At 43.2% G+C, this 25381-nt stretch overlaps 1 protein-coding gene across 4 annotated transcripts in view; it reads right to left on the bottom strand.

Moving 5' to 3' along the window:
- SUFU (SUFU negative regulator of hedgehog signaling) overlaps window positions 1-25381 on the bottom strand; it is a 95547-nt gene that overhangs the window by 35822 nt on the left and 34344 nt on the right. For all 4 annotated transcript variants that reach the window (XM_080403472.1, XM_080403473.1, XM_080403474.1 and 1 more), the window contains 3 exons: window positions 5292-5434; window positions 2136-2221; window positions 6-78 (listed from right to left, as the gene is read on the bottom strand). In XM_080403472.1, the coding sequence (XP_080259598.1) occupies window positions 6-78; window positions 2136-2221; window positions 5292-5434 (302 nt within the window). The remainder of the gene's footprint in view (window positions 1-5; window positions 79-2135; window positions 2222-5291; window positions 5435-25381) is intronic.

The following is a 25381-nucleotide window of genomic DNA, read 5'->3' as shown; positions in this document are numbered from 1 at the left end:
CATACTTGCAGATGTGGGTCAATCTCGAATATTGTCTCTCCTCTTCGCATATCTGTTATCAACCAGGGGCCTCCAGCTCTACAAAGAAAGAAAGGTAATGAACCAAACAAGCACTTTAGCTAGTGCTCCCCCCAACAGAATCCTCAGAGTGGGCTTTTACTGGAAGAAAGCACAAGAGTTTAAAACAAGCCTAGAAGGCCCTCTGTGTTGTGTGCACATCCCATAGCATGCATTTGTCCTTTACTTTTCCCAAATACATAATGAAAGCCCCTCCATGACCCAGCTGTTACCTGCCTAGTGTCTGGCACCAGCAGGTCTTGCAAAGCAGTCAGGATGGACACAGACTATCATCCCCTGTGCGGACCCGCTTCATACAAGACTGAACTGGGTTTTAATCTTAAAGGTAACTGAGCTGGGACTGAGCAGTCCAGTGTAGCCTAGGCCTAAGAAAGATGGGCAAGGTATGGGGTCAAGACTTATACCTCTATTACACATCTAAAGATGCACAGGGTCCCAATGGGACTGCACTTTCTGCTGAAATCTGAAGTCATGTTCAGTACCATAAAAAGCGTATTGCCCTGATAAATATTCTCACAACAGATGTTTTGTCCAGTTGGTCCTTAATAGCCAAATACTCAGATAGTTCAAGGAAATCTTTGTTTTCATTAGCAATAGAAGTCAGAATGGTCAAGATGTTTCCCAACAAAGGTGACAGAAAACAGATTACTGTGAAGATGAACTACTTGGAGACTTGACTTTGGGTCACACTGCAGGCAGACTGCAAAAGTCAGCCTTAGATGCTGCTTTTCATTTGAAGTAAAAATTGAAGTATTTTGGAATTGCCATCAAAATGTTCTTATTTTTCCACAAGATACTTTGTTATTGCAGTCAAAAGCCTCCTCCCTCTGGCCTTGTCTGGGTTACAGTCTCCTAAAGCCTGTGTATTGGGAGCAATAAAAGTTAATATTTTACAGTTTTTCAGATGCATCGCTAGCCACTCTTTTTTCACATCACTTTGGAAGCTGTTAATTATTAACAGCAGAGGTGTGACCTGCTTCAGTTTCTCACTGGGATGCAAATGACTTTGACTCTGACTCCATATCACTGGCTTAGTAGTTTGCAGCTTTGCCTTCAAATCAGGTACGTTTGGGTTTCATTTTATCCTTGGAAAGGTGCTTGTACCACAGCACAAAAGCCAAAACCCAAGAACATAAGAACAGGCTAAGGATTGGGTGTTGTATCTGTATTGACTTAAGAGGAGCCAAGGGAGCTGCAGGCAGTGTTTACTGGGGTCCCAGAAACAAAGCTTGCAGCTGGACAAATTCACTCACTCTAGGGCATTCACATGAATTATCTGCACTTGTGCCTAAAAGGGAAAAGTTCAAGTTTAGGAAGTCCAGCAGCAAAGGTTCTTCCAAATAATCAATCAATTAAAGGCCACTGTGACACTAGAGAGTGTACTACTGTGCCCAGGGAACACATACTCAGAACCATTTTGTTTTAAAAAAATAATAATCTCAGCTACAATCACACTGCAATAATTTGCACTAAACATAAGAGAAAAAAGTTTAGCTGCAGCTTGATGGCAAATAAAGCATCAATATACCATTTAACGTTTAAACCCCATCTCCTCCTTAACCCAATGACATCTTTGTTTTGCCATGGGAGCAAGAACAAAGAACTTCACTTGCATGAACACTCCTGTTGCAAACTGGCCCACCAAGAGCGGGGCCAGTTTGATAGTGATGTTATCATTTTCAGAGAGCACCCAAGCTTTGCTAGGTACTGTCAGACCCTCTCCCTTCCTTTCTTTTCAACTACAGAGAGAGGACACCGGTAACAGTTATCCCAGCTCTCTCAGAAGAACCAATGAGAAAAGACTACAGGCGTAAGAGGAAGGAAATCAAGCTGTCTAGATCTCATGCTCTTTCACTCTGAACATGTGGACTTCCACATGCATTAATTTGCCATCTAAATGTCTGTGCATGAGAACAGATTTGTAATGAATTCCCATCTCTTGCTACAGCACAGGATTAAATAAATTCCATCAACAAGTCAAAGACTGTTAATAAAAATAAACAATTGAATCGTTCTCTATGGGAATGCTCCCCTATATGGGCTATATGAGCACTTACACTGGGACAGTCCGAAGCAGTTCCAAGATCCCTTGCCCATTCCACTGCTGAGCTGCATGTAGTTCCTCAGTGCAAACCCCAACAATCTGAAATAAATGAAAACAGAGAAACTAAACTGGATGAGAACCGTGCAAGAACTGTAGAGAAAATGTACCATGTAGTGCTGGATCAAACAGTACAGATACAAAGCATAATTTCTTTAAACTAACTAGATGAATGGGGACAAATGTGGAGTATGAGACAACAGAGATTCTGCAATTCCTTATGCTTTCTCTCTACACTTACCACATGAAGTTCCCTAGTCATGTAACATTTAATCTTGCACAGCATGTGTGAACTAACTATGAGGAGGGCATGGTGACAAATGAGGGTTTACTGACAATCCACTAGTTTGTTCTCACTTTCAATCTAGTCCACACAAGACAGGACAAGTTAGGGTCTAAGCACATGTAAAAGATTGCTCTGTTAGCCAACTGCTAGGAGCAAATGCAATATTGCACCTGCAATTTCAGTCAGGCAAGGGACTCACTGCCACAAGGGAGTGCTTTGGTGCTCATAAATCCTTGACCAACTCAGTTTGCTGACTGGTTACATCTCACCTGGCACCATAAAGTAAAGCTGCTTATGCATGGCATAATCCACTCATCACTGCAGGCAACTGCAGACTTTTGCCTTCCTGTATAAGGCAGGAGGTGTTTGCTTTTCAGGATAGGAGCTGCCCCACTGAGCAATACCAGATGTCTGTCTCACAGCAGCTGAGATCAGCTCCTTCTAATGAAGGGGTGAAACACCCCTCCAGCTGATAGAGGAAGGCAGTTTCTTTCTGATCCATCAACCACTGGTTTGTGCCTTGGAGCACAATGATTCACTCTTTGGCATGAAAAATTATTTTAGCCATGGCCGCCTATTTTCTTCCTCGATACTCTAAATAAACCTTTTACAATGACACTGAATTTTTGGTCAAAATCTGTTGTGGTTTAACCCCAGCCAGCAACAAAGTACTATGCAGCCACTCGCTCACTCCCCACTCCCTGCTGGATGACGAGAAAAAGGTAAAACCCATGGGTTGAGATAAGAACAGTTAAATAATGGAAGTAAAAGATAATAATAACAATAATGATGAAAACGAAAGAGAGAGAAAGTAATAAAGCCCAAGAAAAAACAAGTGATTCACAATGTAATTGCTCACCACCTGCTGACCAATGCCCAGTGATCAGCCCCTCCTTGCCAACTCCCCCCAGCAGATGTACTGAGCGTGATGTTCTACGGTATGGAATATCCCTTTGGCTAGTTTGGGTCAGCTGTCCTGGCTGTGTCCCCTCCCAACTTCTTGTGCACCTGCTCACTGGCAAAGAAAAGTCCTTGACTTAAAAGTAAGCACTACTTAAGAACTAAAACATCAGTGTGTTATCAACAATATTCTCACACTAAATCCAAGACACAGCACTGTACCAGCTACTAGGAAGAAAATTAACTGTATCCCAGCCAAAACCAGGACATCTGTTCAACTGATGTTTTATCAGAAAAGAGGAAAACTGAAAACTAAGTGCTGAAGAGCAGCAAGCAGAAGTGCAGCATGTGCCTTTGCCGCAAGCACATACCTGCACTGATAGAGATCTGCATGGAAAATAACCAACATCAGCGCATACCCAGCTCTGCACACCCTGCCTCCCCTGCCCCTTGCAGAGCTCATTTTCTCAGGACCCAGCCCTTGGAGATGCACTTCATCCCCACCCATGTCTCAGGCTTCCTCCATGAACAGCCAGAATTACCCTCGCTTCAGGACACCCCTCCCTGGGCCTTCACTCACTAATTACAAACAAACAGCAAGACTCTAAACAGGAAATCATATTTTGTGTTCATGCTTTTCTTTTTGCAATCGTTTATCCTCAAGGGTCAAAATAAATCCATAACAACAAGCATCAAACAAAGGGGAAAAACAAGTCAGTCGTCTGTGTTGTGAAAGATTAGAGGCCAAAAGCCTCAGCATGTAAAAAGTTGACTGTCTTTTAAACCAGATCAGCTTGGCACAGAAGAGACATGGACTAATGCAGCACTAACTGGGGAGTCAGCCAGGAATCACCTAGCTTAGCTTGGCTCTCTGTCTTCCCTTCCAGGTCCTACAACTCACCTTTCACTGATTAATCCCACACCCATCTCTTTTTTTATTGGTAGAACCAGACTTTTAGGCACCTCAGAAAATTCAGGAAAGCCTTTGCCCTTGCACAGCTGTTGCCTTATACAGGTCTGTGGTAATGCAGCTTCCTCTTAATGTTGCAACTACAGCCAAGGACAAATGGAAGCAACTTGAAGCTTAAATTGTAAAATACAGACACTTGCATTTTCCCACAGGATGGAAGCTTTTCCACGGAGCAGGGAGAAATCAGCAGTTGGCATAAACTATGCCAGCTCTTCCACTAAGGTTATTAACTCCACATGCAATTTAAAAATATCCAAAGCAGCCCATGTCTAAGAGACATTACTGAGGAGGGCGGCTTTGGGAAAGCAAGCAAAGCTGTTTGGCTAAGGAAGCTCCCTTCACTGAACAGTAGGGTTAAATTGCAAGGGATTTTAAAAAATATTTCTTTTGCAAACCAAACCTCAACCTTTCTTAACCAGTAGGTCAGTGCAGGAAAACTCACTTAGCCTCTAAAGAATCTCTGAGTCAATGCTGCAAGCTACATTTCTGCCATTAAATAATGCTAAAGCAACTCTGAGTCCTGCTCCAAACTCTTTTTTTCCTGGAACTCAAACCAGTGGATTACTTACCAATACTGCCACAGAATTAATTTGAATTTAGCTTTACATTACCTTTCAAAAGTGTTTCTCTCAGCTGTTTCCCCTATGTTCATATTTGAAATTTCAGAGCAGTAATGTAATATTCAACTCCAGGTCTGTTTTGGGGCGTAAACCTTCTCCCCATCAGATAGACCTCTATCTTGAGAACTGACTGCATCATTGCTCAATCCTCGTAAAATGCTTACTGAATACCTCCAGAGTAACAACTCAAAGATGAGATCCATGGTAATGAAATAAGGAAGAAAGGTGGAAGACAGGATAATAAGTACCTGACTTAGCAAAGCTAAATGAAATGTAATGTTAGCCACATTCCGTGCCCAGGAAGTGACAGTCAGAGCCACCATTGCTGGGTCATACCTGTAGAAAAGTAACAACCCCAAAAGGAGTCTGCACTGGCTGCATCTGAGGGTCTTCTGTCAGTAACATATGCTGGATTCTAGATTCACTGTTGTCCAAAGGGCTGTGCCACGATACATGGTCACCGCTGCAGAAGGTGTTTTCTGCAAGGAAGAGAAGCAAGAAATATTTAGTCCGTAAAGTCTGCTAGAATATTCTGTTACCATCTGCTCCTGACCGCTGTCAGGCAGGGACCTCTGGTCTGGACCAAAACAGTCACTTGAGGCTATTCACAGTGACTGCCTCCAGCCAGCTCTGCTGAGTCTCCAAGGCAGCGGAAGCCCCTGAAGCAGGAAAGGAATCTCATTGAGCCATCTCAATTCTGACTTAAAAATTGCCCACACTGGAGTCCTGTGGCAAAAAATTATGTCCTGCTTTGATATTAATTCCAACACAGGAATAACAACAAATAAAATTAGCTTGTGTCTCATTTACTACTAGTCTTGTTTTGTGAGAAGGCACAGAGAGCCAGCAGGCCATACTGGATGCCTATGGGACAGCAATTCATACCTAATGCAGCTCTGATTTGCCACAGAGAAAAAGATTCTGAAATGTGAATTAAACACAAATAATAGTCTAGTATATCTAATAAAAATCCAGTCCGCTGTCCAACTTGTCATGGTCTAAGTCAAAGTCACTTTCTCTCCCGGTTACCTGGTGGCTCTGGTGCAGAATTATAATTATTATGTTTCTTCTTTCCCAAACAACGAGAAAACCAGTAGGCTATAAATATCACTCCATGTCAGAATAGACTGCATCAAAACAAAGAGCCAGAAATTACCCTTCCTTCTTCACAACTGTAAGTATTCATTTCTTTTCCTCCTCTCTTACTTAGAAAGACAAACCCCACGGATAATCCCATGTTCCACAGCTGGTGCATGCCAGAAAGCACACCGGAACTCATCTGTTTGTTGCTGCCCCATCACAGGAGAGGCTAATGCTTGCTTTCTGAGTGAGCCAGAAGTAAAACAACCATGATCATTTTTACACCAATTAACGCATGCTTCATTTGCACACAGTTCCTAGAGCATGTGTGCAATAACACTGCCTAGCTGACTGCCTTGTCCTCTGGTCTTGTGCTTGTCCCAGTCCAGGTAGAGCTTTTATAGCACATATAAATAACCAGCCCAGAATCCATATTCTGCCTTCTGACATAGGTGTAGGGTCCCAGGGATGAACCAAGTACTGCTGGCCTGCTTCCAAAGTCAGTGGCAAGCACAGTACCCCTTCTCCCTGATGAAGGCAGCCTAGGCTGCTGTATTCACCATGGTCTCTCCCAAGGTCACGGTTTCAGGAGAGTGGGAAGGAAGGCCTTGTCCACTGGAGGACGACTAGGACCTTCCACTCCAGACCAGAAAATATTAGTGGTTACTTGAGTTGCTATCGGTTGAGACTGGAGCATCTCATGTGACACAGGGCAGGCTTAAATTCAGAGGACTGCTCTCCTGTGCCCCGCAGCTATGACCATATGTGGTCCTGGATATATCTTCACCTAACCTTACCACATCACCCTCCAAATCCATGTCACAGGACACGTCTTAAATGACTATCTATAGGGCTTATCTGAGAATTATTGAACAGGCAGCTTCTGCAGCAGCAAGAGAGAAACCACACTTGCCAGTAATTGCAGCTTTGTCCCCAGTCACATTAAAAAACAGACACTGAGGAATCAGGTCCTTGCACGCCACTCACTGTGCATCAGCACCAGCACAACCATGTGCACGTACTCTTGTCCAGCAGCAACTGCAGGATGCTTCAGGGGAGCCATCAGTGGCAGGCAGGTAAACTAATGAGAGTTATCTTCCAGTTGCTTAATCTCGCAGTTGGTTAAAAATACTCTCAGTCACCTCACTGAGGAGCTAACTCATGCTCACCCGTCTATGGGATTCATGCAGGGCGTCCTGGGCAACTCGTCGTTTCTCCACCAGGTGTCCCCATTGGCGTGTGTTTGAATATTCATTGTATATGTTTCTTTCAGATGATTTTTTTGGACAGCTCATTTGATTAAGAATTAAAATAAACTCCGAATACCATAAGGAACTTGGTCCAAAAAAGGAGGCATGTAACAGAAGTGTTGTGATAAGTAAGGGAATGTTTTCCTTAGTTAAAATTAGGAAAGAAAGAAAACAGCAAATGCAAATTGCTTGAAAGAGTTTATCGTTACGTACACTAAATTACACGCTTTCAGTTCTGCAACTAAAAGGAGTGGTTCAGATATTCCTTTACGTTTCGAGTTGGGGAAAGAGAAGCAGAAAGAAATAAAAAACTTTTTTTTTGTTAAGTATTAAAACTGGATTAAATAAACAGCACTTAGAATGTTGTGAAGGAACTTGTGATATTTTCCAGGTTAGGCAAAATGTGGCTGATCAATTTTTTCTTTAAATGATAAAAGCCTTTCAGTCACAGTTTTCAGGAATTAAACAAAGCCACAAAGAGCTTATTCTTGGGCCCTGTCTTTATACCACAACATTTTGCCCATCAAATGCTCACACAATTCTATGCTGATCGATCCCTGCGTTTTACTGCTGGTGCTGCTTCTCCTGGGAAAGCCCAGCCAGTTTCAGAGCAGGTTTTCAAATGCAAATGTCTCTGCTGGAAACCCACCTGTTTTTGTCCATGTGAACACTGAACACTTAGAAAATCTCCCTCTCCTTTGCACGTGCACGAACACCACAAAAATTCACACTCAAATCACAACATTTTTTCCTGAAATAAAATGAAGCTGAATTAAAACCTGTAAGAGTGCAAGAAATTCTGAATTACCGCCTGGAACTCAGCGTTTTGCTTGCTGCATTGTAGTCTATGTGGAATGTAAGATCAGCTCTTGTAGAAAGACCATTGCAGCACTGGGGACAGCTTGAATTGCCAGACTTGTAGCCACAGAAGCTGAGAAATTACAGAAACAAAGGACTAAACCACTTTCTCTTGCCTCATGCTGGAAACAGGAACCACCACCCTCTCTTCCCACCTTTCACACTTATATTTACAAAACACGAAAATCAAAATCTTTCTAAGCATTTAAGTTTTAAACAATGCTTTAGCCAGAAAATCCTAAAGTTTTCATAACTGGTTCCTCTAAAGTAAATTTATAGATTTGTGGCTTTTACAAATCTTGAATTAGAACATAAAACATCCAGATAAATCCTCAAAATCATCACAGCACAGATGGATGTGAGAAGTCTCCTGTGATTTCTGCACCTTTCTACCATATGCAGTGCTGTCAATAACACACTTTGTACAACCTGCCTTTCATCCACAAACATGTACGATGTGCTACTATTTCCTACATGTACAGATGTATTTCCATAAAACCAAGAGATGAGCAGGCACAGGGCACATGCACTCACCTCAGGTACACAAGGAGCACAAACACCTTCCAAAGAGCAACACACTTCAGTCAGATATGCCTAAAGACAGCTCTTTTCTTCCCCAAAATACATCTCTGTATCTTCCATACCATGTGGACTAACTGGAGAAGCAGCCTGCCATCTTCACACTAAGTCCTGAGATCTCTGTTTTGCAGTGCTAGGAACCAAGGATGGGACTAGGACCTTCAGTGATAATGATGCCAATATGGGGGTGTCAACAATTCACAAATTTATAGCCATACCTCTCAGTACACATTGTGATGCCTACTGCAGAAATCAAATGAGAGACTTAAACTCAAAACTGGAAGCTGTATATGAAATAGATGAAATAAAACTTATATATTAAATACTTGAAAATACAGACATGAAAATAGGAATTAATAAACATGTAGAAGAAATATTTTATGTAAAAACAAAAGATTACAGGAAGATGTTTATGTCCATGGAGCACTGGCCCAGTCTGACAAGACTCACTGTTACAAGAATCCCAAAACAATTTCTCAGTTTAGGCCAAAACATGACTCCTCTTTCAGATAAGCACAGAACATTCCTTCGCAAATTATCTGTTTAGTAAACCACTAAGTTTACAGCATCAGCAACAAAGCTGGTTCTGCAAAGATCACATCACAACACTGATGCTGTCCTGGGCCCTCACAGATTTGGGAACAGCCTCTGCCTCTAACCAAGCCCACTAACAGCAACTATTGATCTAACACTTTTCACTACTAACAAGCTCTGCTGACAACCCTTTTGACCAGCTGTAATGATGGGCCTATTAGCACATTGTTGCAAAGTTTTCTTACTGGTTTTGAAACACAACAGATGTTACAGAAGTCCTTTTGCACTGTATTTCTTAAGAAGACAAAATGCATTTGCATCCAGGAAAAGGTGAGATGGTTTTCAGCGGTAGCTGTGAAAAATCATGGGCTTCTACTGGACAAGCACCTTCTCTACCACAACAAGACGGCAGCAATCAGTTTGGGAGCAGCAAATACCAGGACTCACGTGTGATCTGCTGCTGCAAACACTTCTGCCCCTTTGAACTTTTTACCCTACTCCATAGCAAAGTCAACAAGAGATGTGAAATGTCCATGGAAATAATGTTATATAATAGGAGGAGTTTGACGTATTCATAACAACTACCAAGTGTCAAACCAGCTCAGGTTTCCATGCTCAGGAGTAAGTTTGGAGAAGACTTCTATGGGTGCTCTCTTCCTTGTGAGTGTGCACATTGTGAATGGACTTCTCATTGCTTAAGGAGGAAGGAGCTCTCACTAAAGCTTTTACTGCAGCTATGGCATGCACAGGAGGACCCCACCTAGGTTCACTTGTGTCTAAGGTCAATGTGACACATCAATGTGACTTTTCACCGCCACAAGGGGCACACTCAGCATTTTTACTCACCTGGTCATTTTTACAATCCTTCAAAAACCATGTCTCTCCAAGAGCCCCACCGCTCTGTTAAGTCTGTTTGACACTGGCCAACAGGTTCAAACACCATTAGGGTAGCACAGTCAGTCTTCTAGGCACGAGAACAGCATGATTGCATAAGCTTTGTTTCCTTAGGTGAGCACAGCAAAAATGACAGTCATCAGAAAAAGTTACCAGGACCTCACCAGGGAACTGCCAAACCCACAGGACAGATGGCAAGGTACAGAAATGATCTAGCCATTAACAGGAGGAATCAGACAGCAAAGGAACTGAAATAAAGTATGTTAAAAAATTAAATCCAAATTCTTTTAGTGTATGGATAAATCAGCAAACCTGCAGGAGTAAAGTAAGACTCTGATTTACTGCATACAAGCTGATTGACAATGCTGTTGAATACTTCTGCCTTTTAGTAAACCTCGGGTGGTTACATGTTCCCCCCATGGAAGGAAGAGCTAAGCTACCCGACCTGCCTAAGGACAAATACATATCCTTCAGCAGCTACCATGGGTGCACTGGATGTGTTGTAAATACACAGGCCTGCTTGGAGTAACCTGTTGGACACTTGCACCCTTCCTGCTTGGAAGGGACACTAACAGGACTTAAACCTAACACAGCAAGGGGACCCCTCCTCACAGATTTGAAACTGGTTCTTTTTCTGCAAGTTTGTGTTTTAGCAAAAACTCTTTTTTTCCTATCTGTTAGGGAATGCTGATTCTATGAAACAAAACTGCTTCATAGGGAGGTACTGATTTCAAAAGAAGGAAAACATTAGAACATTGTATTTCAGACTTACAGTTCTATTTCATAATTTATAATAGCAAACCTGAAGCCTCACTCTAGCTCTACAAAAAAGAGAAGTCTCTAAATTTCCCACAGACCAGCTTACGTACCACTCTATTATGCAAAAGCAGCATCTATAAGACAGTTAGACCAGACCACTCTGTTAAACTCCCCATATTTTGAAGTCTTTAAAATGTTATTATCCATTTTCTTTCACAGCCCACATAAAGCAGGTTAGGTTCCTTCACGCAGTTGCAATTCAGCTGTGCAATCTCTCCTAACTTTACTATCCAACTGTTCTATAATGAGAACTGGGGAAATGACTGGGAGGGAACCATTCCACTATAGACTAGTAAATTTTCTTTGTGTGACATTGCTCATGTATTTTCTTGGAATGCATTTCCTCCCCCCACCCCCACCCCCCATTTAATTTAACTAAATACTGCTAATGCCTACAGAAATAAAACCAAGTCATATTCTTGCCCTCAAGACGTTTTATAAACAGTGTAATGCATGCAACCTAGGCTCAAGAGGTGTTGCCCAGCTCTACAGAGAAACACACATACTTCCCACTGTATTTTCAATTTCTTTTTTAAACTTGCCAGTTTCATATGTATGGGATCCTGCTAAAGCCCTTACTCCCCTGGCTAGCCACTGCAAGTAACGAAAAGGACAAGCAAACAGAGACACCTACTAGGAGCTAAGAGAGCTCCATCCAAAAGGTGGCTCCAGGCTGAATCTGGGTCAGGCTACATCTCCAGTGAGCTTGCTATCCTGCACCCAGAGCAGATGGGAAATAGCTCTTCAGGCATCTGGGAGCCAAATATCTTCTCTGACACATGCATAGGGGACTGTATGGAGGAAAACAAGTTGCTGATGCTATTCCATCAGCAAGGAGACAGCAAGGGAACTTGAAATCTATCTCTTGTCCATACATGGCCTGGCACACAGTCAGTCCCCAGACTGAGTCTGGCTCTGGGGCAGTTCAGACTGCATCACCCTGGTCCATCCAAAGGCCAGAAACTCCTCCCTTCTGACGTGGTCACACCATGCAATTCTTTATCTAGATTTTCAAATTGGAGGAATAGATTTGTAGCTGACCATTCCTCTGTATCTCTTCTAAGAGCCCTCGAAATACCAGCTAAAATCTGCAACAGAGAGGTTAAACTGTTTTGACTAGCCAGCCAGATAAATCCATCTGGACAGTGGGTTACAGGTTATGAGCTGATACTGCACAGAGTGGGCTTCTCCCACCAAGTGCATTAACTACTAAGCGTGCTTGGGTTTGGGAAAACAGCTACTCTGCTGCACTCATATCCTTCAAAACCAAGTTTCTGTGTGCCTCTCTTGTTTCTGCAGAAAGCCAGAACATCATTACAAGGTCGCTTTATTTTGGGATATGTGCAAGCTGATGCTGAAAGAAACAATCCTGCTTGTCCCCCAGAGAAAGCAGTGGCTACCTGGATCACCCTCTTGAGCCAGTACTGTTGCTTAGCTATGCTAGCATGTTTGGCACGTCTCTGCTAGCTCGGTCTAAAAAAATAAGTTCAACAAATTTGCAAAAGTGTGTGGCACTGGGGATGCTGGCATGCAAACAAGATGACCACATCCCTCACACAAGCCAGACCTACATTAACCTCATCACTCAGGTGCTTGAAAACTCACTGCTCTAAGGGGTACAAACCTGCAGTTTGTATTAGACTGTGAGACCTCAGGTAAACTGCAGGCAGCGAGTCACAGATGTCAGCCCACATAACTCAGAGATTCTGTATTTGAGGGCAAAGCAAAGAAGGATTTTGATTCCATGACTTATGGGAGCAGGAATGTTAAAAAGGCCCCCAGTGAGTTCCTGACCAGCATGACAGTGATGCAGCCAGACATTTAAATTGAATGCAGCTTATCCGATACTTATAGAAACAATGTAATTTACTGCATTGCTATTACACCATGCATGGTCTGTATAATTTATTATATAAATGTATTTTGTCCAACACTTTTAATATTCAGTCTGGCTTTGTTAAAAAAAGGTAATCTGGCAATCTGTCACAAATAAGCTTTGATGCTGGTTTTCAGTACCCTTTTGCAGACTGAACAGCTAGAATTGAGAGAAACTAGGGCAGATGCAGAGTCCAACTCTGAATATTAGCTATATTTTTCACTGGAGCTACTTAATATATTTCTAACTAGCTCAGTAACAGATATAAGCATGCATACAAATACATAGCTATAATAAATTGATGCAAAAGCAAAATATGAAAATCACGTCTAAAAATCTCAAAGTAATACTGTTATTGCAACTCATTATATAGACGTGAATTCTAAAAAACACAGTGTAAAGAAAAATACTTTGCTCAGGCTCGTTTGCCAGCCACATTAAATTTAAGATAATCTCAGGATAATCAAATTAATGCTAAATTCAGTCTGTCTGCTTAGTTTCCTAACCTACAAAGAACTGCACACATGGATTGGTAAAGGGGAAAACCAATGGTGATATAATCTGTGGGGCCCGCTGGCAGTTAGTTTATAATTTCATTTTCAAGTCAAGCTGAACATGCTTTAAGAATATACAGTCAGTAAAATCCAAGCCATGACAGATTTGCACTACCATTAGAAAAAAGTCTTTCCTCCCTGTTTTTCTTTTTCAGTTCAGTTTTGCTGCTCCTCAGTCTCCCATCTGGGAAACAGGAACTGCCCCAGTCTGGGCATTCGAACAAGGTGCAAATTCACAGGGTGCTGCTGCCTGCTGCAGACATGCAACACAGACAAGATGCCTCAGGATGAATTAAATCCCTGGAGTACAATTAAACAATAGCTCCACTGCAGGGATTCAAATTGGGTTTTTAGAAACTAGGGGCCTAGGCAAAAGGTTCTTTCTGAAAAAACAAACTATGTAGAAAACACAGTTTATCAGTACTGTAAGGACTGTTTGACCTCTGAGGTATAAAGACAGTTGCGAAAGCAGTAGCACGATGCAGATTTTTTTTAAAAAAAATCAATCAGCAGGTTGAAAATACAAAGTTGATTATTGCACAGCTCCAGGGTGTTAAGTCTGGAAAATTAATGAGCCTCACAAAAGATCCCCATTAACTTATGCAAGCATATATAAACTTATTTGATCATTGAAGTCCCCTAGACTGAAAGCCTGATGAAAGGCCTCCCATGCCTTCCCACGGTGCATCAGCAACAAGCCAACTCGATTCCTCACTCCTCCGTGCCCTGCTCAGAGCTGTCACTCACCCCTACTGGCAGTGGGACTGTGGAAAATGTGTCTCACTGTACTGCAGCTTCCACTGATGGGAATTGCCAATGCTGCTTTTCTTATCACAAAGTAGATCCCAGGCACCCGGATGCCTTATGTGACATTGCAGAGTGTAATATTTTGGACAAAAAACAAATGCTAAAATGCAATCATACAATAATCAGTTTGGTTCTCAGGCTCCTCTACCTCTTCTGTTTTCCAGGACATTTCTTTCCATCCATTACACATCCACACGTCTGGCTTGCTCCTTCTCTCTGCCCATCTCTACTCACGTATATAATTTCCATGACTGCAGCCTCCGAGAATTTCTCACGCAGACTCCCAGCGAGTGACTCCCGTGCCCAGGGCACGCTCCCACCCTCTGCGAGCAGTGGGCCCCCTGTCCTCTCCCTGACTCCATACAGCCTGCTCCTCCAGCCACCTCCTCCCACGCTTCCTCTCCTTCCCACTTCATTCAGCTCCTCCACATCTGCTCCTTACAGCCTTCTCCAGCCCTCAGAGTCAGCAGGCAGAGTCAGGAGCTGGCCCATCTATTGTGTTTGGCATCCCCTCGGCATCCAGAGCTGCCCGGGGCAGGATACATCTCCCGCCTTGCTCTTGCAACAGCACAGTTCTCACATATCTACAAATGTATCTGCATGGCTCCCTTCCACAGGGAGGGAAGGCTGAAGGAAGGCACAGCAGCATGAAAGGACTTACCTGGCATTGCTGAATATGATGGAGAAAGAAAATAAACACAGATGCGAGTTGCTCCTCCACAGCCCCACAAAACTCTCCTGCTCCAAGCTCTTGCTCCTCTACACTCAGACCCAACACCCTTGGGTGCTGCAGGGCTGGGCTGCTTTTGCCTCCTCCAATGGGCAAGTAAGACAATGTTGCCCTTGCCCTCTTCATCCCCCAGCCCAGCAACCACAAGGCAGCAGGAGTGATGCACTTGCCAAACCCTGAGTTCCAGGAAAGGCAAGAGACCCTTCCACCTCTGTCCAGCTGCACTGCCACCAAGTTTCTGCATCCTTCACCTGAACAAGACATGTTTTACAGCTCCCCTTTCAAAGGATGGTATGTCTTCAATAGTTTCAGAAACCAAATAGCCTCAGGATGGGGTGGAGGCCCAAGATCGAGAAAGGATGCTATGCAGCAGGATCTCCTGTCAGATAAGGACTCAGCTCAAAATAGGTATTTAATGACAGTTTATTTACAGATTATGTGGTCCCACGTGACCAATCTGAAGAGATACTTGCCTTCCATTTAAAAACCCTATCCTGTGTTATGGCACCTGAAAACCAGAATGTTTTACATTTACCTGAATGTTTCCCAGCTGGATGCAACTAGAAAAAAGACCTGTGCCCACAGCATTTAGCAACCTTGCGATGTCTTAAGTGACGGAAAAGAATGGCAGCAGGAGAGAAAAACTTTTTTCTTGTTGTTGGACCTCCTACATACTTGCACACGTGCAAGCCAGTCAGACGGATGCTTAGATGGACACAGGAGCACCATAAGACTGTACAGCCACTTGTGATCTTCCCCTAGATACCTATCTATGAGACGCTTCTGTTGAAGAGCTTTCAAGAAGCCTGAAAGGGAAGTGAAGACAATATCCTCCTCTGAAGGACCCAAAGATGACACGTACAGCTTCTTTTAATAGCCTTCACAGCATAGACATCTGACAGACTGCTAGACTGCACTAAAGTGTCCCTCTGAGGAGCAAAAACTATTCAAGAATGGGCAGACGGCCTGAGAGAAAATACCTATGGAGTTATCACTCCATAATCTCTTCAGAAAAGTGTTCTAGTTACCTAGGCATTAGTTTTGGGGCTTATAAGGGACAGGAAGGGCAGGGGTCTTTGAGGGAGCACTGTAGCATTTTTCTCAGTGGTTGATTATTTTCCTTTAATTTTTCAGGAATTTAAAGTTTGCACAGGCCAAACTTTTGTTTTACTTTGGCAAAGCAGGAGGCCGAAGGGCAGGAAACAGAGGAACTTCGTATTCACACATATTTGTGTAAAATACTAGTTAGGCATTAAGCTCTATGTGCAAGAGAAACACACAAACAGTCTGAGAGCTACATTTATGGTTCAAATGCAAAATGGCCAGCCTGTTTATGGAGCACCATTTGAAACACCATCCCAAGTGTTCTGAGATGATTCCTTTAAGCCCCTGATTTTAAACCAAAAAGCAGGATTCCACTTTCCATAGGCTCTGGGCTGCCTGCAGCCTTTCAATATACTCTCCCAGTTTCTCTTCCCCACCAAGAACAAAACACTTCCCCTGCTGTGCCCATTTGCTGCCTCCTGGCTGAGCAGGCTGCTGCAAAGGATCTTTGCATCTGAGGCTGTCAGAAGATGGTCTGTAATGAGCTCCACTTACTGCCACTCTTGCAGGCAGAATGGGTTAGTCAGAAAGCACAGTTTGAGCACCACTAGCTGCACAGATCTTCAATAGAAAGTGTAAGAAGGTAGATATGTAACAGTGAACCCAACTTCCAGCTCAGTCCACTCCTGCAGTTTCATCTAAAATACACTTGGCAGCTGTCAAGGGAAAAAACAGTCCTTTTCACAAGGCTACTCAGTACGTGTAACCTTCCAACTCTTCTCTATGCATCCTAAACAATTGCACACAGGCAGTGAGAGAGGATGCTCCTGCAAGTGCAGAACAATCCCTCTGTGTTGTGGCTTTCAGCTCCTCGATAGGAGGAGGCAACTCTGTTCTGTGCTGAAGCTTTTAACTATTAAAGCGGCTGCTTCCGTTTCCCAGGAAAGGCTCGGTGGGACAAAGACCTCGCATATAACATGCCAAAGGACCTCACACCAGCAGGAGGGGGAGTTTTCTGCCTTCCCTGAGCGGTTTGCTTTGTCTTGCATTCTTCCTTCAGTACAGGGGACAGAGTCTTTGTCCGAGGCTGGGCTGACCATATGCAGCTTGTCCCCCGCATCCTTATCCCAGGAGTCAAACGCTGCTCTTAACAAGGCCTGCTGGTCCCCAGCCTGCTGGCTCCTCCTCACGCTCCTGAAGCAGGGAGGCTCTGGGTAGGATGGAGAGAAGGATTCCTGCAGAGCGTTCAGCTCCCCTCCGCTTTGGGCAGAAAACATTAGCAAGATCAGTTCTGATCTTGAATAGTGGCCACTCAGGACAAATACCTGCTAGGGGCCAGCATCCAAGCATCCCAGGGTATGGAGCTGGCTGGCTGTCCTACCACTTTGACTGTTGCAGCAGCCTTGCACAGAGATGCATCAGTTTCCTCTGGGTCTCCATGCCTGTTTCTTTCCTTCCTCTCCCAGTGGAAGCCCACATGCAGTACGAGGGCTAAAACAACTTGTGCGTTTATAAATGCAATTGCCTATCAGATTTACAAGTGTTGCTGTTCTGTCCACCCCTGACATTTGGGAACAGCCTCAGGGCATCAAAGCACAGACAGAAGATGGATCTTCCACCCACCCCCCTGCCTTTTTTTTTTTTAAATTATTTTTTTCTTCTTTTACTTTTTTAAAATAAACCAACTGAATGAACTGTACTGAACAGCTGAAAAGCAACGAGCCAAGTTCAGTTCCCAGGCAGGAACAGGACATGAGTTGACAGAATTAAAAGGGACAGCACCAGTTGAAATCTAGCCAACTCAAACTGGGCCTAAACCTACTTTATCTAAATTGCAGTAGCAGCTAAAAACAAGCCTTCTCTTTCAGGCAGTGCTGAGATCCCCCACTTACTGCCTAGAAATACTACGCAATCTGTAAAGTAGTCTGGGGAAGACAGCTTTCCTTCTATTTCAACAAAGTCTCTTATAATGAACAAAGACTTTCTGTGCCTCTGCTCCTGGCACAAAGTCTTTCCATGCCTTCGTGTCAACCTACGCTTCAGGGCTGGAGAAGGTCAGAGACCTATTCTCAGCTGAGAGCCTAGAAGTCAGAGAGACAATAGTGGCTTCCACAGCAAGGCACAGGAAGTACCCAGCCTGACCCATGAGTCCAGGCAAACTGCAGAAGAGAAAAAAAGCCCAAACTCTGTGAGGTTAGGGAGGAAGAGAAGAAAAGGCTTTAGTCTTTGCTATATAGCTAGTTCGCTGACAATGTAAGCCATAGACTCTTCATCCTCCAAGTCCAATGAGAATACAGGTGTCCTTGTCCTGGGTTCCCAGTCATGCTTTCCTACTGCTGAACTTGCAGACTAGGAGGAAGCCTGGAGAAGCCTCATGTCCAGTCCAGGTTCACACCACCAGTGCTGAGAAAACAAAGGCAATGTCACACAGCAGTGGTGCTGGTCCCCTCCTCTCAAGTTCCTGAAAACACATCCAGTGCTTTTTAAACCTGGCTAGAGGGTCGCAGGGGATTTTCTATCATTGCAGCAAAATGAATGTTGTGGAGAAGAGATTCTCTGGTGTGGCACAATGTCCTAGCAAGTCCTAAACAAAGGCCAGGGAAATGCTACCCACCAAAACCAGTAAGAGCTAAATAACTGCCAGCTTGTCCAATCAGCAGCTGAGGAAGTGACAATACTCCAAGGCAAAGAGCAGGACTGAGCCTGGCACTGGGGTGCCTCCAGTATTGCAAAGGGGCAACATCCTGCCTGTTCTAGACAGAAGGAGAAGTGAAGTGAATTTAATCAGCCAAAATCTAAGGTCATGCAACTCCGTTTATGCTGCAAGGAAGGAGGCCAATAGGGGTGCAGCACCCATGTGGTGACATAACAACACTCAGTAGCATCCACAGCTGTATTTCTGCTCTATGCCCTCAGCTGGTTTACTGGCCATACTTGAAGCCACTCTGAGCAAGGCAGGACGGGCCACAAGGTGCATACTACTTCACAGCCTAGGAAGCCTCAGCTATGGCCGGTGTCACTGCAAAGTTCCTCTCTAACAACTGGCAAGCCTGTGCCTTGACACGCAGCAGCAAAATGGAGCTGGGCGTGCTTTCCTGCCTCACAAGTGCAACTAAAAGCATTGGACTCTGAAGGTCCCAAAAATTACAGTCATACAGACAAATATTATCAAGCTTTGCAAGTCTGCAGGGAGGAAGTACATTAATTTCATCTAGGGAACCCAGAAGCACTTCTGCACACTGACCTATGCACAAGTCTCTCAGTGTCACCAGTGCCAAGACCTGTCCTCCCCCCTCCTTTCCTAGTGAAAGGCTTCCTCCACCAAAAAGCCTGGATGTTGCAGACTGTCAGTATCGCTATGCTTATTCCCTAAAGACAGACCCCTGCTAGGGGTTAGCAAGACCACCTTAACATTAAAAGCAGGCACTGGAAGTTTACACTTTCTTTGAGAGGGGGAAAAGAAGAGCTATAATAACATCTTTCAATGAGTTCTGCTGGACCAAACCCAGAACAGTCACAGAAAAAACCAAAACAGATTAGAGAGAAAAGTTTGATGCCAAAGACTAAACAGCAAGAAGGCTTCTTGAGACTTGCCTGAAAGTTGTTATGGCAGGAAAGTGGATAGGTGTCTAGCTGCCCCATCCTTCAAGCATACTCAAAGAAAAAAAAACACATAAAGCCACATTGCAATGCTAATGTCTCTCCTCCAAGAGCTCAGATGCATGATCAAGTCAGTGTGGGTTTTAACTGCACGCACAGGCTGAGGTGGCATAAGGCAAGCTGTCATCTCTTGTGCTGCAAAAGGAAGAGTTTCCTGCAACCGGCACTGCCTCATGTAGGCACACACAGACAAAGTGAACAGAACTGCTATAGCAGGATGAGCCTTATCTGGCAGGACACACAACAGGCATCCAGCTTTGGGCAGGGCAGGGTGATGAAACAGTGCCAGCAAGCAAATTCCAACCCTTGAGCACCCCCAGCAGCAACAGCATCAAGACTGTAAGAGTAAATCTGGTCCCAGCTTCAGTATTTTCTCTGCACGACGCTGGGACAGTATTTCAAGAGAAGATGCATCTATGTGCCTATAAAATGCCTCCTCTTAAGAGTCATCCTTTCTGCAGACAAAAACATTTTCCATGAGGTCTCTTCAGTGTTGCCTGTCTGATTGAAAGCTTTGCAGACAGATGCTTCTCTCTGGATTACTAGCAGTGCTGCATAAGCTTTATTTGTGATCTACAGGGGAGAGCAAAAAGTGCCAGGTCCATCTGCAACCAGCACTTTGCTGCAATGCCTATCAGGACAATTTACAAGAGTTGCATTTGGTAATTCCCTTCCCAACAACTTCAGAGCCCCCAGCCAGCTCCAGGGGAAGCCAGCAACAGGTTGGAGACTGAAGCACGAGCTCAAGAGCTGCCTGTTGTGCCCAGCACGTCAGCCAACCACTCTGCACACAAGCAAATGGTTTGTTTTATCAGCCAGCATGTCTTTTGGTACCAGCCATAGCACGCACATCCCAGCTGGAAGCTAGATGTCACAAGGCTGGCTTGGGAGATGGGGAGGGGGGGATGGGAAATATTGGGGAGGTGAGCTCATAGGCAGCAGTATGGGGAGATGTGGTGGTGTGGGACATAGAGGGGCTAGCACACAAAGACGTAAAGGACCAGGCTTGATCTGTGCTGCTGCTCACAGAACATCTTGTTTTATGGGAAATGTCTAAAAGGAATTAGGCTAAAACCCAACCAATTTCTCATGGACCACTGAATAACTATCAGATGATGAGAGCTTTTGGCCCTGACAAACTGGGGTTAAATTGGAACCAGTGACTTAATGTTTCCATACCCCTTTGCAGAATAAAGGCATGCAGCCTCCGCGCTTGGTTGAGTCCTGTTCACCTACAGCAATTTACTATGCTACAGTTTCAGTGTTTGCACAGCAGAGTTCACTACATAACAGGTTCTGTTGAAATGAAGTCAATGTTGATTTATACTTCTTTGCGGAGCTAAAAAACACAGTTAATCCCCCCTATTTTTAATCTAAAATCCTGGAATACTACAGAGGAGCCAGGGCCAGCTCTACACTGGAAACTGGTCAATATTACAAACAGATGATAGAAAAAATATATGTATTTTACAGAGCCATAGCAACCAGAAAAGAACAATAAATCAGACTGGGGTTGAAAAAAAAAAAAAAAAAGGCATAGTTAGGGAAATACATATATGAATTACTGGGAGATTTTATTTGGCTTTAGTCATCCTACTGGGAAGAAATAAACACTGTTTTACAAACAAGCTACACAAGCCTCATTTGTATTCAGGGAAGCAAGGAGTTTGGTTTGGGGTTTTGTTTTTCTTTTTTTGGTTTAGGTTTTTTTTCCTTTTTACCCACAGAAATTGGCCTGTGTCAAGAACGTTTGAAAACATGTTGGCAAGGAAAGAGTCACTGAGGCTACAACACTGAAGCTTTCCGGACTTCAGAAGATCCGAAGATGAGGCATAGTGGTTATGTCAGGGCAGCAGGTGTCAAGGTATCTGCTGGCTTAATGGCTACAGGTCTGTAACCCCAGTCAAACCACTTAATCCCACTGAGTCCCATTTATTTTCAGTGTAAAAGTTACACTGCCTGTCAAATGCAAAGTGCCTCTGTGGCTCAGACTAACTTGAATCAGATCAAAACTGCTGAATAAGAAGAGTGCATCTATACTTGCAGTCCTTACAACTCCTGTAATCACTTCTGTTTAAAAAAGGGGGAAACTGCAGCATGCAGAGTTGGCATAATGGCCCCAAACTGATGCACTGGGCAAACGTGCACATAGGCAGGAACAGTGTACATGCTTCCTCAAACTACAGACAAGCTGTTAGGCCAGTAATTTCTACCTGAGAAAACGCATGACAGGTCAGAAATAACTAAGGAAGGCTAGACATACCTTTGGGCTTGCTTTTCAGCCTGGCTGCTGAAGGCTTGTGTAGCTCTGCTGCCTTGGGCACTTGCACACATCAGTCAGAACCATCCTCCCTTCCAGTAACTTTGGGAAATTGGCCCATGGACTTGAATCATGACAGAGGACAGAAGTTCACGAATACTAAGTTCCTGCAGGTTTCACAGAAATAACTAAAGGACAAAAGAAGATATTTCATATCTTATCCTCCGAAAAGGGAATCCTTCACCATGACAGTGCAGATGGGGCAGACGTGCCAAGAGAGGTGTTTGTAGGGAGAAAAACACCCCAACACAATAAATCAGCTATAGCTAATTTGGTCATGATTTTGACACGTTATCAACATGTATAACTAACTCATCGTGTACCTGCTGGAACTAGTTCTGTCCAATACACTTTTCAAAAGTATAATAAATTTTCTAAGGAATAATTCATATAAGTAAGTTTCTCCTGAAGTAATCATCTGCGTCTTGCCTGCTTACTTCCTTCACTTGTACACATTGTTTTGCAGTCCCCAAGACAAAACCAGCTTCCTATTACTGATTAGACAAAGGTTAAATATTAAAACTCAACTTTTAAATTAGCTGAGACTTCAAATTCACATTTAAATATCTTTTAGTGCATTCATAATCAGGAGACTATGAAAAATTATAAATTACGTATTTATGGAACCACAGAAAATTATGTTTAGAAGACCTGAAGAGGACATCTAGTCAGTCAAGACATATTTATAATGCAAAGGAGACTACGAAGGCTCCTATGCTGCCCTTACCTAAGGGAAGGATCAACTCTTCCTCACAAATATCCATGAAGAATAGTTTGACCTATTCTCAAAAGTATGCAGCAATGGGGAATCTGCAACTATTTCAGTACTTCACCACACATCATTTGAAATAACAAACTCTAAGCCTACCTTACAGAAATTGTAATAGACAGGCCTCTCATATCCCCAGTAGGCACACAAAAAAAGTATTACTTTATTACCTACAGCAACCTTTTTCATATTTCTCACATCTTCCTTCCACCTTCTTTTCCCTCCTCCACAGGTCACATTATGGACCTTTGGGTCATCCTTACTACTCTCCTCCAGACTCTCCAACTGGGATGCATCTGACTTGGAAGTCTTTTGCTCAAAATGAGATACAACGCTCTCCCTTTCTCTTCAAGGTGTTGCCAGCAATGTAGGATCCTATTATATGCAATATACAGAACACTTCTATTTATATATCAGAATAATTTCACTTTATCTCTGAGCATGAAGAACGTGTTGGTTTAGCTCATTGGTGACTAACTCTGAATAATTTTATTCCGCTTTCAGAAGCGCTGCATTTCCCCAACTGGTAGTTGCACAATGGATTATTCCTGTGCAAGCACAAGACCTCGTACCTGTTGCACCAACCTGACCTTACTGCACATCTCAGGCAACTTCTGTTATTTGCAAAGGTTGTTCTGAATTCCAGCCCTCTGTGCCATAATGCTTTGCTGTGTCTGCAGATTTCATCAGGGTACTTTGCATTTCATCATCCCAGTCAATACCAAATTGCATGAGCTCTAGGACAGATTTTAGAGGCATACAAGCTCTACACATCTTTTGTGGTTGATGACTAGACATTGACAATTACTCAGAGTCTAAATATCCAACAAGTATTGCACCTCTCTTTCTCTAGTTTTTATCAAGATTGCATTTCCTCAGCTCACTCACATACTTGCTGGGACAATGTCAAAAGTCTCACTAGTATCAAGGTAACTAACATTCACTGCTTCCATGGTGTCTGTTACTTCACCACAATTAGTCTGTTCAGATTTATTCTTGATAAATCCCTGCTGGAACATCCATTATTCCCTGTGTGCCTTCCAGATGGTCTGTTTTTCCTAGTAGTTTCTTAAGACCTGAATTCTGACTGACCAATTAGAAACCTCAGGTTTTTTCATTTCTGGGGTTTGTTTTGATTTTGTTGGGATTTTTGGGGTGGAGGTGATGAACAGCATTTGCTATTTTCCAACCTTCTGTAATGGTACCTGTGCCCTCTGCAACAGTGTGGGTTCAGACTGCTCAGGCTGATGTGTTCTGGGGTAAATGTTACCAAGCTTAGCCAACCTATGAACCTTAAATTCATGGATGTTGTCTTAATACTTGTGAAGCTAGTTTCACTTGATAGTTTCCTACCACAATTAATGCATTGCAGAGAATATAACCATGACATGCTATACCATTCTCTTTAGACTCTATGCTTGACTAGTTTTTCCTGACAGTTTCTCCAAGCCTGTACCTTATGGCTGTAGCTGTTTTTTTTTCAGGCCAAGAAACACGAAAGCAACAAGAACTCACACAACACATTTGTTTCCATGCTACACCATATACTGTCCTCACAGTGCGTATCAGGTAGGTCCTTGAAAACAATCTCACTTTACCGTAGAGAGAGAAAAAAAGCCCAGATTTTAATTTCAGGAAAACACAAACCATAGCCTCGCTATACTGATCAAGTGTTGTACCTAAAGAGTTAACAATTGTAATAAGCTCGGCATCAGCTTTCTGTAGGAAGAGCAAGTGAGGAGCATTTCTTCCTTTTCATTTGAATTGAAGTATAAATTTGCTCTACCATGAAATATTCCCAGTACACTCACGAACCATGACAAGCTAAGGTCACTGACTTGTGCCAAGTTTCTTTTTCAAGGTTTGCAAGTTTGGGGTTTTTTTAAAACTAAAAATAACAGAGTTGGAATTTGTGGTCATGGTCAAACAGTGATAAAATTAAGACCAGATAAAGCCACAAATAAAATTTTTTGAGACTTGCAAGCTTGGTTTTGTTGAAGGAGGGGAAGTAGTGCCATTTAATCAAAAGCACAAAGCATCAAGTGTTTGCTACAGTGAACAGAGAAGCCAAGGCTCAAAGGTCTGAAATTCAATGCAGAAGACTGCTTTTCTAAAGCACAGCCACAAGGCAGGAGAGATGGAAACTAAAGGAACGCAACGTTCATTTGTCTAGAAGTGTTTGTTACAAAAATACATCACTTGCAACGAGACATGCTTTGCAACTGCAGTACACAGTAATAATATTTAGGACAGCAGCAGTTGCTAGATGAGTCTTCAACTCAGTCATCACCATCTGAAAATGCTCAGGCTCAGCAGGATTATAACTACACCTTACTCTCCCCCAACTTCAACCAGACCCAGCAAAGCACATCTATGATAACCAAAAAGTTGGCTTGTTATTCAAGAGATAAGAATTTAGCTCCTAGCATAGCTTTCAAAGTAAACAGTCTTTTGACATGTGAAAATGCTTGGAGCCTATCCAAAAAGTTCCTGCCAGTTTAATGCTTTTTCTTGCTTCTTGTTCAGAGTGGATTCATAAGCATTACTTAAGTTGTTCTGGTTCATCAAATGTTTTTAAGGCTATTTTGGAGTATTAAAGAGACTTCACAGATTTTTTTTAAACAACTGAAGAGGACAACATTAAGGTACACA

The sequence above is a fragment of the Falco punctatus genome, assembly GCF_963210335.1.
Source record: "Falco punctatus genome assembly, chromosome: 9".
Classification (NCBI taxonomy): Eukaryota; Metazoa; Chordata; class Aves; order Falconiformes; family Falconidae; genus Falco; species Falco punctatus.
Note: the sequence above shows the minus strand (reverse complement) of the source record. Positions and strands in the feature narration are given on the sequence as shown.